At 34.6% G+C, this 17,600-nt stretch overlaps 1 protein-coding gene across 6 annotated transcripts in view; it reads right to left on the bottom strand.

The window, feature by feature from the left end:
* Positions 1–17,600, bottom strand: part of ANKRD17 (ankyrin repeat domain 17) — a 196,329-nt gene that overhangs the window by 67,627 nt on the left and 111,102 nt on the right. For all 6 annotated transcript variants that reach the window (XM_033214471.1, XM_033214475.1, XM_033214474.1 and 3 more), the window contains exons 4-14: positions 15,435–15,582; positions 15,042–15,189; positions 13,587–13,820; positions 10,802–10,896; positions 8,147–8,384; positions 6,577–6,768; positions 6,067–6,176; positions 4,029–4,116; positions 1,945–2,072; positions 1,547–1,690; positions 1,040–1,142 (exon numbers count right to left, since the gene is read on the bottom strand). In XM_033214471.1, coding sequence (XP_033070362.1) covers positions 1,040–1,142; positions 1,547–1,690; positions 1,945–2,072; positions 4,029–4,116; positions 6,067–6,176; positions 6,577–6,768; positions 8,147–8,384; positions 10,802–10,896; positions 13,587–13,820; positions 15,042–15,189; positions 15,435–15,582 — 1,628 coding nt within the window. The remainder of the gene's footprint in view (positions 1–1,039; positions 1,143–1,546; positions 1,691–1,944; positions 2,073–4,028; positions 4,117–6,066; positions 6,177–6,576; positions 6,769–8,146; positions 8,385–10,801; positions 10,897–13,586; positions 13,821–15,041; positions 15,190–15,434; positions 15,583–17,600) is intronic.

The raw sequence follows: 17,600 nt of genomic DNA, 5'->3' as shown, positions 1-17,600 counted from the left end.
ACAGACCTCTAAGTCAGGTTTTTTCACATTTCATAGTCTGTGCCTTTTAAACACACACACATACACACAAAGAGTACCCAAACCACTAAGAAGTAACAAGAAATTAAAATCCAACTAAAATATGTCTTTGTTGGGGCCTACCATCTTCAAGACTAATAGAGGCAAGATATAAATTCACATATTCACACAGCTATCTGGCCAGTAGAGAATTGGGATTCAGTTTCCCTGGAAGAAAAGATGCTGGACTATGCCATCCACTGTATCTTCTGACAGCCAGGTGAATAGACAGATCTGGCTATAGGTATAGCAATCAATTGTTTGCTATATCAACTGAAAAAGGTGCCAAGGCTCTAGGTTGATAGTAGTGACTGAAAAGAGCTGGTGAAAATACTTAGCATGCTTGTTCATAAAAGAATATATGTAGCCAAAAAACAAAAAATAAAAACTGCATTGTTTCTTCACGTAAAACTTTTAAAAAGAAAAACTGATTCAAACCGGTAGGTATAAAATATCTGAGGACATTACTTAAGAACATGCATGGTGTAACATCCACAAGTCAAATATGGACCTCAGAATTCTAGAGAAATAAACAAGCATATCTCAAGTAACTGAATTATTGGTTGAGAAAAGGTATCCCAGATGTAAAATCTATATTAAGCCAGTCATTCTAAAATAAATTTCTAATATTTGATACGTCTTGTTAATTTATGCCTTTATAACTGCAGAGATTTAAGTCACTCAGCTATACCCAGCTTAACATTTTACATGAATAAAAATTACTATTAAAGGAAATCATGTATAATCAGAACTGCATCAAAGATGAGCATCTGAATTTCTCATGCTAAAACTTCTAATTCTAGCACAAAGCAGTGTTATTAACTATTTTTTTTTCTCCCAATAACATGCTTTTATCATGGGTTAAACAAATTTAATAATGCCAACTTAGTAAAATTCCTTGTTTGTAGAAATGGCTATTTTTTGGTAATCTTATTTTTACCTGGACACCAAGTAAGAAACAGTCTTTAGAAGTATAACTGACCTTTATTCCTGATGGGAAGAGTGGTGGCAACATTGGCAGGTGGTTTGTCAGGCTCCTGAGGTGGAACAACCATGGGCAGTGCTTGAACCGGTACACGAGGAGCCTAAGACAAAGGATATTAAGTGACTATTAGTGTCCTACACAATTCATTAAGTAGTATGCTCTAAATAAAGAATAAATTACAGAGATTTTTTGAAAATATTTTTAATATGTCATCTGAGACAATGACATATTTACTTAAAACATGTTGGCACCAAATTGTTTACCATGACATTTTGTAGTGGGCTTTGAATTCAAGTTGCTATTGTGACCTTTAAAAGCTAAAGCATAATCATATCATCTAGGATCTGATTATTATACCAGATGTTCATTAACTGTATCAAGTACATATTTACAAACAGAACTACATATTAGAACAAAAAATAACCTAATTTAAACAGAAACTATAAGTGAAAGAGTTAGGATAAAGAAGACATACCATAAAATGCTTTAATTTTAAAAGCTTACCCTATTTAAATCGTGGGATGGGGGAGTTAACTGAGTGACATCTGGTGGAGGGGCTGAAAGCAAGTTATTAGGATAATCCAAGAGATAGCAAACAACACTTGTATGGCCACCTTTTGCAGCTTCTATCAACATAGTTGAGCCATCCTAAAAGAGTGAATATGGAAGGGGAAAAAAAGTGAAGAAAAATAAGTTAGTTTACAGAATCACTTAGGAAGATAAAGCCAACAGGTCCCAGACACATTAAAATCATAGGTTTGGTAAAGAACGCTTCAAATGAAAAAGGAGAAAATTTACACTTAGAATGTCATTATGAATGGAACTTGTATATGAGATGTTGTAATAACGACGAAGAGAGAAATATTAATTCACAATGCCGCACAAACATTTGAGTTACATACTTTCAAACGGTGAGTAGGATCTGCCCCATGAGCCAAAAGTAGTTCCACCACTGCCAGATGACCCCCTGCACAAGCCAGGGACAGTACAGTATGGTCATTATTAGCTGTAGTTCTATTCACATTTGCTCCTAAAACAGAAAAGGCATGGAAAATCATATTAGTAGAATGGTTTTTCTTAAATTACAGTAAATTTAAAAATAATGAAGAGTAGAGAAAATAGTATTATGAGGCTCCACATACCCATTACTGAGTTTTAATGATTATAAACACATGGCCAATCTCATTTCACAAGTATCCTACATTAATTCTCCTCTCCCATCTTGAATTATTCTAAAGTAAATAAATCTCAGACAAACATGATATAATTTGAAAAGGTTTCAGTATGTACCAGTAAAAGATACCCAAAATACCTATTACTCCTAATGTAATAACTGTATTAAAAGTAAAATATGAAGTTTTATTTGTATTTTAAGTTCTTCAGTAGAAAAGATGACTGAATAAAAATAAACTATACTGCCCTCTATGGGCTAAATATGTAGAGAACAAACACTAAATAGAACGGTACCCTTTTCTTTCCCATTAAGAAACACCTGACAAGGAAAATAGATAATTCACTCCTACTCCCAAATAGGAAGGTATCCCTAATTTATTTGTTTGTTGTTTTTGTAGAAATGGGGTCTTGCCATGTTATCTAGGCTGGTCTCAAACTCCTGGGCTCAAGTGATCCTCCTGCCTTGGCCTCCCAAAGTGCTGAAATTACAGGCATGAGCCATTGCACCTGACCTCTATCCCTAATTTGGATTACTGTGTTAAGTAACGTGGGAAATGGAAATAAAACAGCAGAAAGAAACTGAAATCGAACTCATTAAAATAAACCAATGAGAGGGACAGCAATTATGTATATAATGCTATGCTTGAGAATACTGTTATGAATATATATCACCAGTGCATGTCAAAATGTTTAATTTCAACAGTAAGTTATTTCAAATTTTCTTTACCTATAAACAATTATAAACTTGAGATTTCTTTACTATTATTATATGAAGAAAATGGTATATTACTGCCTTTTAAAATTGTATATCACCTACACCTTTTTGTGTTTTGAGACAGGGTCTCACTCTGTCACCTTGGCTGGAGTGTAGTGGCACAATCATAGCTCACTATTACTTTGAACTCCTGAGACCGAGTGCTTCTCCTACCTCAGCCTCCCAACTAGCTGGCACTACAGATGCAAGCCACCATGCCTGGCTGATTTTTAAATTTTTTGTAGAGACAGAATCTCACTGTTTTGTCCAGGCCAGTCTTGAACTCCAAGACTCAAAGGATCCTCCTGACTTGGGGTCCCAAAGTGCTGAGATTATAAGGGTGAGCCACCACACCTGGCTTCCTCTTTCTTTTATCAATGCAGAATCAAAAGTAAAATCTGTAATCTCTTATACTTAAGAATATGATGAACTCTGAATGAAAAACTGTCTGAACTAGAACTTTCATAGTAAGCACGTAAGAAATAATTTAAAGAAAGTAATAATATACTCCCTTTTGTTTTATTTGGTCATTAAGGTCTTTAATATTCAAACTAAAATTTCTGATCATGAATGAAAATCCTCATGCAATTTGCCATATTTGTCACATTTCAATTGTTAACATTTTTTGTACTATATTTATAACCAGCTCCCTATATTTTATAAAAAAGGAAACATAGGACCAGGGGAATAGTAGAAACGTTACTTACCACAAACTTTTTTAGTGGCAGAAACATCATAAACTTCCAGGTTTCAAGAAAATACTGTATTACATGAACACAGCAGAGTTTGTTACCTAAATCTTCAGTTTTGACACAGAGAAATTTCCCTTTCCTTTATACGTTTCTCAACAAGTGTGCTACTTGGTATGACAATTATTTCTAGTTTGAAGCTGGTCTGCGCATGGCAGCATGTTTATCAACTATCCATTCATTAAATGTCAGTAGCATCCATCCTCATATGATACCCTCTTGCCTTCAAAAAAGCTTTATCCTTAAATCTCTAAATGAAGGCAGGGGTAGATACTTTTGAAAAAAAGACAACTGTTTTATACAAACCTACCTTTACTAATTAAGAACTGAACAGTACAAACATGACCAGCTCTTGCAGCTTTCATTAAAGGAGTCCTTCCACCCTCAGATTCATGTTCCTGTTTAAAAAAAAAAGACTTAATTGACATTTAATTGCAGTAAACAAGTATTCTTTTTCATGGAAATCAAAAGGAAAATAATTGGACTGATTTCTGAATCTAAATATTTAAATATAATGCTTTGAAGGAAATTAAGAAATATATTTTTAAATTAAAAAAAATCAAATTATAAACACGTTCTATGGAAATAATTTTAGTATATGTGCTGCCAAAGTGAGCACTGGAAATAATTTTAAAACTGAAGTTATAGTCACGTGATCATGATGTCCTCATCTAAATGCATCTGAGTAATCTGTCCCTCTCTCTACACAATGAATTGCAGTACTTGAACATGCACGTATAGTACTCTAGCCTTCTCTGAACAATCAATATAATGAGCATTATCCTCATCCACTCCAAGTTATCTTCCTCTCATGAGTGTATCCCACCTCTATGAATTTCAGTAAGTATATCATTACTATCTCTTTACAGACTTCCTATTCTCTCTCGTTTCCCTTATATAAAAATGATAAATATTTCTAAAACCATCAACTCTAAGGTGTTACAAGAGCTTTCTGGGTCCCAAAAGGATGGCGACTCTACTGCATACTTAACGATTAATAAGTAATCAAGAACACTACTGGTGAAATTTTCAATCTTAAATTTTCAATCTTAAAAAATAAAGATTTGAGAAAAAGTATCTTTTGTATGGCATTTTTTATTCCTTTTTTTAAAAAAACCTTCACATCTGATGAACAATTTCTGATTTTTCCTTTAAGCCATTTCCTAGGTTTTTCTAATTGCCATCAACTAACCAAGTACTAAAGATTACACTGCTGTATGTTTCAGAGCCATTGTGGCAAACACCAGGAATACAGTTCTTATGCTGAAGAAGCTCTAAGTCTAACAAGCTTGAAGCACTTATTATACATGTTCTATTCTAGTTAGTTGTGTGCTTATGTCTCCCTTGTTAGACCTAGTGCTAACATTAAGTGGCCCCAACAATAATCTAATTCAACATTTTCTTTTCATAAATAACAAAAGAAAGGTTAAATTATAAATTATTAAGTTTATAAAACTAATTACTGAAGAGGGGCTTGTTGCTGCCTGCACATGAATTTGTCATAAACTATGAAGGAAAGAGCACAGTTGCTTATTAATCTTAGAATCTCAGGCCCATAAATATATGGGTGCTCACATTTTAACTAAAATTGGCCTTTGGATGTCTTATTCCTATTACCTCGCAGGCTAGACTGGAAGACCACCTATTCTACCCACACACAGTTGCTTTATGATTCCTCACCCCTCAGGCTTCACTCATAACATTTTTTCCAATTGAAATACCTCTTTAGCCACAACACTGCCATATCTATCTGTCCAAACTTTAACTACCCCAAAATAATACATCAGATGACCGCTTTACCTTTTGAGCTTCTTTACTCTGCACTTTCACTACAACATCTCTTATAATAACCTCAGTATTTATGTCACCTATTATTTTCCTTAAAATTATAAAGTACTGAAGGGAAAAGATTATTTATTAAGCATTTATAAACTCTTCTATTATTTAATAATGTTCTGAATATTGTAGGCATAATTTATTTCCTAAGCAATATTGAAATTCCTCTAAGCCACATTTGCCTTTTTATACCAAATCAGAAAAACTTCTACAAATAAATACCTAAGTGAAAATTAATCTGCATTAATATCTGTAACACAAAAATTTCCTTTTAATATGGAAAATGAGGGATAATGCAGTGAATAACCCTATTAAGGAAAAAAAAGAATGGACACTAAACAGTGTGGGAAAAAATGTGAGTAAGTGAGAGAAAGAATGGCAAAAAAAAAAAAAAAAAAAAAAAAAAAACCCATAAAACTGAAAGTAAAGAAATACCTTTTGTCTAGACTCTCCATAATTTAAAATTAATTTCTTATTGTTAACTATTAAGATTTAAAAACTAAATAGCTTACCAGATCTGCGCCTGCCTGAAGTAAGACATCTGCTACATCAGTATGACCATTTTCACAGGCATATGTTAGTGCTGTATCCCCTGTTGCTGTTGTTGCATGAACGTTAGCTCCTGTAGTAGTGTCAACAAATAATACATAGACTTAAAAGAGCCATAAGACATGTAATATATGATGGAAATAAAAACTTCTTCTGTATAAGTCATATCTCCTCAAGTTAAACAAATTAAAACCTTACTCATTAAAAACAAAAACAAAAACACCTTATTCATTTCTAGAAACAGAGAACATTGTAGGCATTAAAAAATTTACAAACAAAACTGGTTGAAATTAAAGCTGCAAATACTTCAAACAGCAGTAAGGTAAACTGCTCAGAATACATACAAAGGTATATCACACTTTTTCTTAAACTCACACATTCAGTGTATCATAGCATCATAAAAACATTTGCACATGACATTTTTAGTTAAATAAATCAGGCAAAAAACTTCTCCCAAATGCAAAAATGCCTACCTGCAGCTAATAAGTATTTAACTAACTCCAAATGACCCTCTTGAGCAGCTTCCATTAAAGGGGTAGAACACCCTAGTTCTATATCGGCTCCTGCCTTAATTAGAAAGTCTGCCACTTCCAGAAAGCCTCCACAGCAAGCCAGAGTCAAGGCAGTTTCTTGAGTTTCTTCTGTCTGTGCATTGATATTTGCTCCTAAAATAAAGATTCCAATTATTTAAAGAAAGTCATTAACTTATTCCAGAGATATGAAAAACATGATTGTTTCTTAATAAACTATATCTCAAAAATGAACATTTATATTACTATGATAAATAAGAAAGTGCCTCTCTCCTAACTCCTAAGGCAGTTAAAAATAAAAATAAATAAAACTATTAAAACCACCTCCAGATTTGATGTACCACAGCTGGAGTAATATTTACTCAGCTAGAAGGTACAAGTCAGGTGATAAAAGAACTCAAAAATATAAGCTACATCCTCTCATTATAGTGATTCAAAAATGATAAAGATACTGGTGATGATGACGAAGATGATAATAAAAATCTTAACATTCAATAAGCTCTTACTATTTCCCAGGCAATATCAAAGCATTTTACAACTTGTTTAGGTATTATTATTACTATTATTAGTTCCATTTTACAGCTAAGGAAACTGAAGTTATTTAACTTATACAAGGTCACAACATTATCGTCATCAACACTACCACCATCACTATAGCTAGTACTTAACAGGCTCTATATGACAAGCACTGTTCTATGAGCTTTATATATACGTATTAACTGTCACAACAACTCTACACATGAGAAAACTGAGGCACAGAAGGTTAGAAACTTGCCTAAAGTTATAAAATTGGCAAGCAGTGGAGCTGTGATTCAACCTAAGAAGTCTGCTCCAAAACCTATGCTTTAAAAATCATAGTCAACATTACCTCTAAATAAAAACAAAAAATTTTTTTAAAGTTTCATTCCTCTTAAATTTGTCCAGACAAAAACTTCACTACTGAAAGAAAAATAAAATCATGCTACAAATACAGAGATGGGAGATTACTTCTAAACTGAAGATACCTTAACATAGTGAAGTAATTGTTTCACTTTTCCCAAAAGAGAAGTTTATGTACTGAGCCCCTTGACAGCTTCTAATGTGTGTGCATTCTTGCACTCTCATCAAGTTAGTCTTTAAGGCATGGTTTCCCATACGGTTTTATAAAACACTAGATATATTAAATATTTATTAGTAGGTATTCTGCCCCCAAAGGAATACATTCTCTTGATCTATTACTTTTAGAAATGTTGACTCTTATATTTCCCTATTTAACTCACAAGTCTTGCCAATACCAGTTCTGTTTTTCATTCACATATAGCACATGATGTCTCTGAAAGCTGTATATTAAAGAAGTTTCTTTGCTTTTGTTTAACACAGTATGGGAGTCATTTTCACAGTAAATACTTCACTGGTTAGTGTAACAGCTCATTGCAACTCTACTAGAAAGCTGAAATACTAAAATCCAATTTTATAAAATTATACTCTTAGGTTTTACACATTTATACTTTAGTGTCTTGATAGATATGGTTACCTTGACCTAGAAGTAATGCCACCATTTCTTCATGTCCTTCTCGAGCTGCTTCCATCAGTGGTGTATAACCTTCATCATTGACCTCTTCCAGGCTAGCTCCTCTTTCAATAAGTAAAGCCGCAAGTTCCACATGCCCACCACATGCAGCCAAAGTTAATGGTGACTCAAATGAATCAGCAGGCATGTTCACTTGGGCACCGCTGTCAAGAAGTAACCTAGCTACTTCAACATGGCCATCCTAATCATAATACAATTTAAAAAATTAAATCAGCACCATTAAAAAAACCTTGGAAAACCTGAAGCCTTTTCAATTACTATACACTGAAGTTTATCTATCTCCACTCAAATAGAAATAGATCTACATTTAATAGTTGAGTAAATCAGTATTTATTATGCACTGCCTATATTCTGTTAACATAGAAGAGGGAAATAGAGATTGAAAATATAAAATAAGTAGAAACATGATACCTTCGATCAAGAAGGTTATTTACCATTAGAAAAAAAAAAAAAAAACAGTAAGTATGTGAAATAAGAGACTATAATGAGACCACAGATAATATCAACACTGTATGGCACAAACTTAAATGCTAAAAGGATAAAGTTTAGAGAGGGAAAGAAGAATTTTCATAAGAATCTTTAAGGATAAGCAAACTTTTGATTAGTTAGAAAAAAATGCAACCCTTTTTGGAGAAGTGGGGGAAGGATACATGCTGTGTTAGGTGAACACAATGTGTACATGGTACTTTCTGTATTGCTCATCATCCCAGTACCAGTGAAATTATGAAAAGGGCCAGGTGTGGTGGCTCACGCCTGTAATCCCAGGACTTTGGGTGGCTGAGGCAGGAGGATTGCTTGAGCCCAGGAATTTGAGACAGGCCTGGGCAAAATGGTGAGATCTCATTTCTACAAAAAACACAAAAATTATCCAGATGTGGTGGTATGCACTTGTCCCAGCTACTCAAGAGGCTGAGGAGGAAGGATCATTTGAGCTTAGCAAGTTGAGGCTGTAGTCAGCCACGATTATGCCACTACACTCCAGCTTGAGAAAAGAGTGAGACTCTGTCTCAAAAATGAATAAAAAAAGAAAATTCTATATTCTGTCTCATTTACTGGTCACCTTTTCCCACTCCTTTCTTAATTACTGGCAACTTCAAGGCCCTCTTTTCCCTTCTTTTTGTCCGTCAATAATTTTTTCCATCTATATGTTATCTCCCAGACATATTCTTTCAAACATACCATGCCCATTTTTGCCTCCATGCTTGTCACACTACACAACTTTAATGTCTTACTACTTTTTTTTCTTTTTCAATTTGTAGAGAAGAATCTAATGTCTTATTAGTTTGATTACTTTGCTATTTCTTCATTGCTGAATATTCTTCCTTAATAGTGAACTCCTACATTTCCTTTAAATCCTAGTTTAAAAACTCAGTATTATAGCAAGTCTTTCACATGTCTGGCCCCTACTAATACCTTTCACTTACAATATTTACTTCCAGCGCATGTTGGCTAGATCTACAGATTATTCCATTTTAATTTCTTAATCTACACACAGGCTATTTCCTCAGTAAGGAGTGGCAAGAATGATTAAATTTCCTTATGACGGGGAACTTTTAAAACTGTTACTGTTAATACTATTAATGTGTTTTATACCCATTATCTCATTTAATCCTCACAACTCCAGGGAAAGATATTTTCCTCATTTTACAGATGAAGAACTCAAAAGCTTAGAAAAACTTTTATTTGTTACAAAAATAATTTGCTAAAGCAAACACTAAGATGGCAATAAGGAAAACAACAGATAACTCAAGTCTTATATGGCTACCTAATATTTTAAAAACTAGTAAATAAAATTTAACATCCTTTCAATAATTATTCTCTGAAGGGGAGATGAGACAAGAAACTTCAGATTCTTTTGTGGCCCTTTCTACCGTTGGCATGTTCCCCTCATAAATTTTTCTATAATATTTTGATCCACTTCTGTGTCATAAATCATAAACTAAGACACAAAGGTTTAAGAGTACTGTTATGAGCCATTCCCGAATACAAACTCTAAAATACAGCTCTTCAAAAGACAATCTAGGGCTCAGAAAAGACCATGAGAGAGGGGAAATTATGTAACACAAATTATGCTCTACTTTAAAATTTGTGTTTAGTCTATTTATTGGTTTGAGGTATGTTATGCTTATTAATAACGTACATACTCTGAATTACATTTCCTTTTTTCTTTTTTTTAACATTTTTGAAAATAGACAGGGTGTCTTGGTATGTTGGCCAGGCTGGTCTTGAACTGCTGGCCTCCATTTTAATTTGTTAATCCAATCCTCCCACCTTGGTCTCCCAAAATGCTGAGATTACAGTCGTAAGCTACCAAGCCTGGCCATATTTTCCTTTTTCATATCCTCAGCCAATCTTTACAAGAGTCACTTTGGTGATGACAACTATATAAAACCAGTATAGCTATGTGAGACTAAGAAAATGCAGGTAGCATTGTAAAGCTTCAGAAAATAACTTTAATAGAAGTTAATTTTGTACAACTGATTCAATAAGGTTCTGACAAACAGAATCGTAGCACTCATTGAAAAGGCATTCATTGTATACTACTCTGTCTCTCCCTGGTTAATATATAAACATATTTCGCATATTTATTAATCTTACCATGCAAGCCTCCATTAGAGCAGTGTGCATTTCATCTGTTTTATGCTCTTGATCCGCGCCTGCTTCCAAAAGAAATCGCACCATCTCTAAGTGTCCTAAACCAAAAGTGTACAAGATTACTTAAAAATATTTTATTATTCCAAAATAATTTTTAAAATTATAATATTTTGAAAAGTTATATTTAACTTACAGCATTAAATTTATAAGCATAATAAAGTCAACTAGAAGCTACCCTTAACTGTAGAACACAAATTACACAAGTGATCTTGCTGTTCTACCCCTTACTCTACTGCCCTAGAAACTGCTGCTACTAGAGTCCCTGCTGGAGGTGAACAAAGATGCCATTAAAATCCAACACCCAAAATGTTCCCTCTACAACCTTTTAAGAGCCCAGGTATGTTATAGTTATTTTATTTATGCTATGGAATAAATCAGTTTTCATGAACTAGTAGCCTGAGATAATGATCAGTCATTTCTGTGAGAAAATGTATTTAAAGTTCCAATACCTAACTCAGAAACATTTTAGGAAAAACATGCTTATAAACTGGGAACTGTATGTATAAAAATATTCTTCAAACCACACCATTTAATTTATATTTATATACTTAATTATAACATAAACATGTACACACATTTATGCAGTTTCTTTTTTTTTATATGCAGTTTCAAATAAACCATATGCTTCAGTTCAGATAAAGATACCATATAAAGTAGTTAAAAAGCAGAAGACAAATTATAATTTAAAAAAGACTTCAGATTCTATGCAAAAAACAATAGAAAAATTATTTATTTTTTTCCAGCTTTATTTAGAATCAGCTACAATCAATTCTTATTCAACTGGGATGCAGGAGAAGGACAGATAGTGAAGTCACAGGTAAACAGTTAAACAAAATTTACTTCGGTGAGTAAGTGTAGTATCTGCCATGTCTTGTATTTGCCAACTACCTACCATCCCTTTTTCTCTCTGTGATTCTCCCCTCCCCAAAACCCACATTAGTGCTTAGTCTCAGCCTGACTTCCCTCTCTTCCCCAACTCCTCCTTGTCAGTCTACATCATACGAAACCTCACCAGAAAGAGAGGAAGGGAAAGGGGTCCATGGATACCTGGAAGTAGTAGAGATGTTCTCCACCAGCTCAGTTCGCTATCCAGCTTCTAATTAAAGCCTGCAAGCCCCAACCTCAGATGCCCCTTTTGGATAGCAGGGTGGGGCTACAAGCAAAGGGGAGAGGGGAGAGGAGTTACATGCAGCCCCATCTCAAAGCTCTCTGGCCAGCAGGGACTCAGTAGTGAAATGCAGCCAGTACTGGGTTCAAAAGTATTTGTGAGAAGGGGAGAGAGCCACCCAATCAGCCCACCCCCAAGGCTCACCTCCTCTCCTCCCAATGAAGATCAGCCTCTGCCTAACTGTAAACAGGGTTGGGGAAGGGAACTAAGGGACCTCAGTTGTGCTCCCTATGTGAAAATCTATTAACATGAGATAATCAAAAGCACTTTATAAATAAACTATATTTTTCAAATTTAAGTTAAATTTTAGTCAATTAATCCAAATATATAAGGATTATTTTCATGTTTATAAATGAAATTATTCCAAAAGGCATCACACAACCCTGGCTACTCTTATATAGAACAAAACAACACTAAGGCCAGAACTAGGGTGAGGAAATCAAAGCACAGGGTGCAAAATTTAAGGAGCCACTCACATGAAAGCTTGTGCAAGTGAAAGGTTAGTCACTGAGAATGAGTGCTTCCTTAAATTTTTTACTAGGTTTTGCAAAAGCTTTTTCTTGATGCCTAGGGGTCAAGAATTTATGATGTAAATAATATGGGACAACTATATAGATATATGGCATAAAACATAGACTTGAATGGCTAAACAAACACAAAATTGCATGTTTTTTTTGTTTTTTAAATAAAAAACTTTCTTTTTTTTCTTTTTTGAGACGGAGTCTCGCTGTCGCCCAGGCTGGAGTGCAGTGGCCGGATCTCAGCTCACTGCAAGCTCCGCCTCCCGGGTTTACACCATTCTCCTGCCTCAGCCTCCCGAGTAGCTGGGACTACAGGCGCCCGCCACCTCACCCGGCTAGTTTTTTGTATTTTTTTTAGTAGAGACAGGGTTTCACTGTGTTAGCCAGGATGGTCTTGATCTCCTGACCTCGTAATCCGCCCGTCTCAGCCTCCCAAAGTGCTGGGATTACAGGCTTGAGCCACCGCACCTGGCCCAAAAAACTTTCTTAATAAAAGATTTTCTTAATTTACTTTCTTAAAAAGTAAAACATCTTACTTTACAGCCATTTATCTGCCATATATGTGGAGTCTAAAAAATGTTCAGCTCTGTGGCTGTGTTTTAACAATCTAGAATATAGAACAGTAATTATCTACAGACCAAACATCTTTCCAGGCAACTGTCCGGCCTGCCAAAGGAGGGCATTTTCTATACTATCAATATTTTCAGGTTCATTGACATCATTTAAAATACCATGTACCCCTTCATACCAAGCAAAATCTTCTCGACATGAAAGCTATTATACAGTTCATATTAAAAGAACTGTTTCTGATAAAAATTAGATCAATTAATACTCATTTTTCAGTGACAATGTTTATAATGTTAAATCTATATTTTTAAAATTTAAATAGTAAACAAACTGAAACACTGTAAACAACATTTTAAGTACATACTATATACTATTATTATGTTTTATTTTTTAATTTAAAAACAAGATCACATAAAATAATTATAATTTCACATGTTTAAAAACTTTGTTTCAAGAAAGGTTTATACTGTACCTTTGTAACAAGCTAAGGTAAGGGCACTCTCTTTAAATTCATTGGAATGCGTATTAATGCCAGCCCCATTTTCTAGCAGCAATCTGGCTACTTCCACATGTCCAGCACTTCCAGCTTCCATAAGAGGGGTATGACCATTTTCATTATGGTCCTCAATACTAGCACCGGATTCCAAGAGCACCTTTACAACATCTACATAGCCTCCAGCGCAAGCATATGTAAGTGCTGTATTGCCTATTTTAATTAGGAAAAATAAAAATATATTAACATAAAATACCAAAATAAATCAAAGTGCTAATTTACATTAAGAAAATGGAAATGAAAGACTATAACCATAATAAATATTAAATTACACATACATATATGTAAATATATATCTATATATAAAATTCCTTTCCTACTGCATTTTATCTTTCTGAAATCAACTCCCTATTCTCCTTCTCCATTTAAAACCAAAGTCAAATACATGTGGAAAATCATATACACTTATCCAGATTGGAGAGTTGTAAAAGAACTGGACAAGTCTGCCCTGGAGCTAAGTTTTACCTTAAGATGAGAAAAAAGTTGTTTGTTTTAATGATTACCAGAGAAATGCTTCACAAGTTTTTTTTTTTTATTTTAATGTTTCTAACTTAAAATTATTCATCATATGCATACCTTATACTATACCTTTTAATCATATATGTTTTCATTACAACTTTAAATACTAGTTAACTGATCAAATTCAAATTTCTACATCTGGAATTGAATTCAATAATTTCTAAAACTTTTCTGCTGATAAAAATTTCCCATATTACAAGAAAAATCAACCTTCTGGGTAAACAAGAGTTTCTAAAAATCCCTTTAAATCAGAACATGATCTTAAAAAACATTTAATAAATTTGAAAAATCTGCATGAAGGAAATGCACAAAATATTTCCATGAAATTTTAGAACTTTTACACAAATCTGTCTAGGCCCAAATTTGAAAATACATATATATATATATATTTTAGACTAAAGTTATGCTGTTCTTCAGGACACAATGTTTTCACAATACTTTTTCTATGGGCCACAATTTAGTGACAGTAGGAAACAATGAACTATTCTTTTGTTCCACAACCTTTTGTTCTCCATATCTTCCCATTCCTCTCCTAAAAAACTGGACACATGGGTTTGAGCACTACAGCCCACACCTCTCAATTTCCAAGAGAGTGGTCCGTCTAACTGGGTCAGTGTTTTACTTTTATCTTAAAGAACCTTAAAAGGCCAATTGCCCTCATAAACAAAACAGGAAGACTATCATTCAAAATATATTCTATATACTTCAAAATTCATACACAGATGTATGAGAATATGTAGCACATCTAAGAAATAAGAGAACTGAAAAATTAGCACTAAACATCACCTTCATGCAAAACCACTATTACCAAATGATGCTACTACTTAGCAAAACTGAAAAAGAAATATGCATGACCTGTTGAAGACTGTGCATTAACATCTGCTTTATGAGCTAGCAGCAACTTCACAATTTTGACATGTCCTCCATTAGCAGCAGCCATTAAAGGTGTAATGTCACCTTTGATTCCCCTATCTTCCACATTTGCATGCATTGCCAACAAAACCTTATGAGAGAAAAATAGTTTAAAAAGATATTAAGAAATGATAATCATCAAAAAACTCTGAACGCATGTATTTATATAATGTCTACCTAGTCGTAGTAAAAGAGCTATAAGCACACAAAATTTATCTAACAAAACTATTTGTTGAAATAATCCAAATGGTTGGAAAGATTTATTTTATTATTTCCTTAGTAAGCAAGCCAGTTTTATAAAAAACAACAAATAAGCTTTATTTTGATAATACGAACCTGTGCAAGCTCATAGTATCCAGCAGAACAAGCTAAGCAAAGGAGGCTCTCCCCTTCCTCTGTGTGTTCATTTACACTTCGCCCTTCAATAAGTAACTTTCGCACAGCATTTACATCTCCTTCTGAACAGGCTTCTGCCAAACTGCGGCTATTAGGGAAAGAATATCACAATACCAGAATATAAGAATATTAAAAAATTGCACAGCGTAAATATTGTTTTTGGTTGTTTTGTTTTTTGCTGTTTAGAAACAGAGTCTTGCTCTGTCACCCAGGAGTGGGTACAGTGATGCAATCAGCTTACTGCAGCCTTAAACTCCTGGCCTCAAGCACTAGGATTACAGATGTGAACAACCACACCCAGCCAGAGTATTGGATATTTATGTCAAATCTCTATAGTTATATGGTTTGGCTCTATGTCCCCACCCAAATCTCATGTTGAATTGTAATCACCAGTGTTGGGGGAGGGACCTGGTGGGAGGTGATTAGATCATGGCAGCAGATTTCCCCCTTGCTGTTCTCATGATAATGAGGGAGTTCTCATGAGATCTGGCTGTTTAAAAGATCTTTGCTCTTTCTCTCTCCTGCTGCACTATGGTAAGACATGCTTGCTTCCCCTTTGCCTTCCACCATGATTGTAAGTTTTCTGAGACCTCCCCACTATGCTTCCTGTACAGCCTGTGGAACTTCGAGTCAATTAAACCTCTTCTCTTCATAAATTATCCAGTCTCAGGTAGTTCTTTATAGCAGAGTGAGAATAGGCTAATGCTAACCTTAGTGCTCAACAAGGATGGTTATTTCAGTATGATTCATAACAAAAAAGCCAAAGATGATTGAATTCACTGAGTTTTTTACAATCTACATATCAATGGCACTGAATTAAAATTACCAATATTCCAAAATGTTTTCAGTTATGCAACTGAAGGATAAAGTCTAATTTACTGGTAAGTGAAGAAAGAACATAAAATTTTAAAACATAAAAGTTTATAGAAATCACACACAAAGTAACAAGACATTAAACTGAGAGAAAAGTGTATGCCCCATAAACTTACCAAAACAATTCCAATTGTAGACATTTCTAAAGATTCTCACTTTTGTATAAAATAATCCTAAAACTAAATCCAGGGCTGTTAATATTCTTTTTATTTCAAATATAACTCAATTCTTTTATTATCCTCTTAAAATATGGCCCTTTCACTTCAGATACTAAAGGCACCTACAGATAATCACTTTTCTATACCTCTGTTATTACCATCACCCAGATTTAAGACCAACATCTTTGTCTCAGATACGGCAAAGCCTCCTAACCAGTCTCCTTGCCTTCACACTACTTGCTCTCCTTCAGGCTCTTTTCAACAAGGCAACCAGAGAGATCTTCTGTAAAGGAAAGTAGAACATGTTGGCCGGGTGCGGTGGCTCATGCCTGTAATCCCAGCACTTTGGGAGGCTGAGGCGGGGAGATCATGAGGTCAGGAGATCGAGACCATCCTGGCTAACACAGTGAAACTCCGTCTCTACTAAAAATACAAAAAAATTAGCTGGGCATGGTAGTGTTTGCCTATAGTCCCAGCTACTTGGGAGGCTGAGGCAGGAGAACAGCTTGAACCCACGAGGCAGAGGTTGCAGTGAGCCAGGATGGCACCACTGCATTCCAGCTTGGGTGACAGAGCGAGACTTTGTCTCAAAAAAAAAAAAAAGAAAAGAAAAGTAGAACACGTCATTCCTCTACTCAGAACCCTCCACTGGCCTATAATGTCACTCACAGTAAAAGCCGAAATCCTTACAAGATCTGCCCTGTGGCAGGTATTCCTCTTCCCTTTTACTTCTCTGGCTTTATCTCCTACTCTCTCACCCTTATTCCTTCCACTTTGGCCACATTGGTCTTCTTGCTATTCATCACATATGCTAAATAAGCTCCAACCTCCAAATATTTGCATTTGCTCTTCCTGTGCCAAGACAGCTCCTCTCTCAGACATGTCTCACTCTCTTCCCTATTTCAGGTCTTTCCTAGAAAGCCATCATTTTAAGTGAGGACTTCCTTGACCACGCTATTAAAAAATGTAACATGACCTCTGCTATGGTTTATTTTGTCCTCTCCAAAAGTCATGTGAAATTTAATCCCAAATGTGGCAATATTGAGAGGTAGGGCCTTTAAGAGGTGACTGAGTC

Source organism: Trachypithecus francoisi, unplaced genomic scaffold (assembly GCF_009764315.1).
Source record: "Trachypithecus francoisi isolate TF-2019V2 unplaced genomic scaffold, Tfra_2.0 Lachesis_group1, whole genome shotgun sequence".
NCBI classification, from domain to species: Eukaryota; Metazoa; Chordata; class Mammalia; order Primates; family Cercopithecidae; genus Trachypithecus; species Trachypithecus francoisi.
The sequence above is the reverse complement of the archived record's forward strand: the minus strand, read 5'-3'. Positions and strand labels throughout refer to the sequence as shown.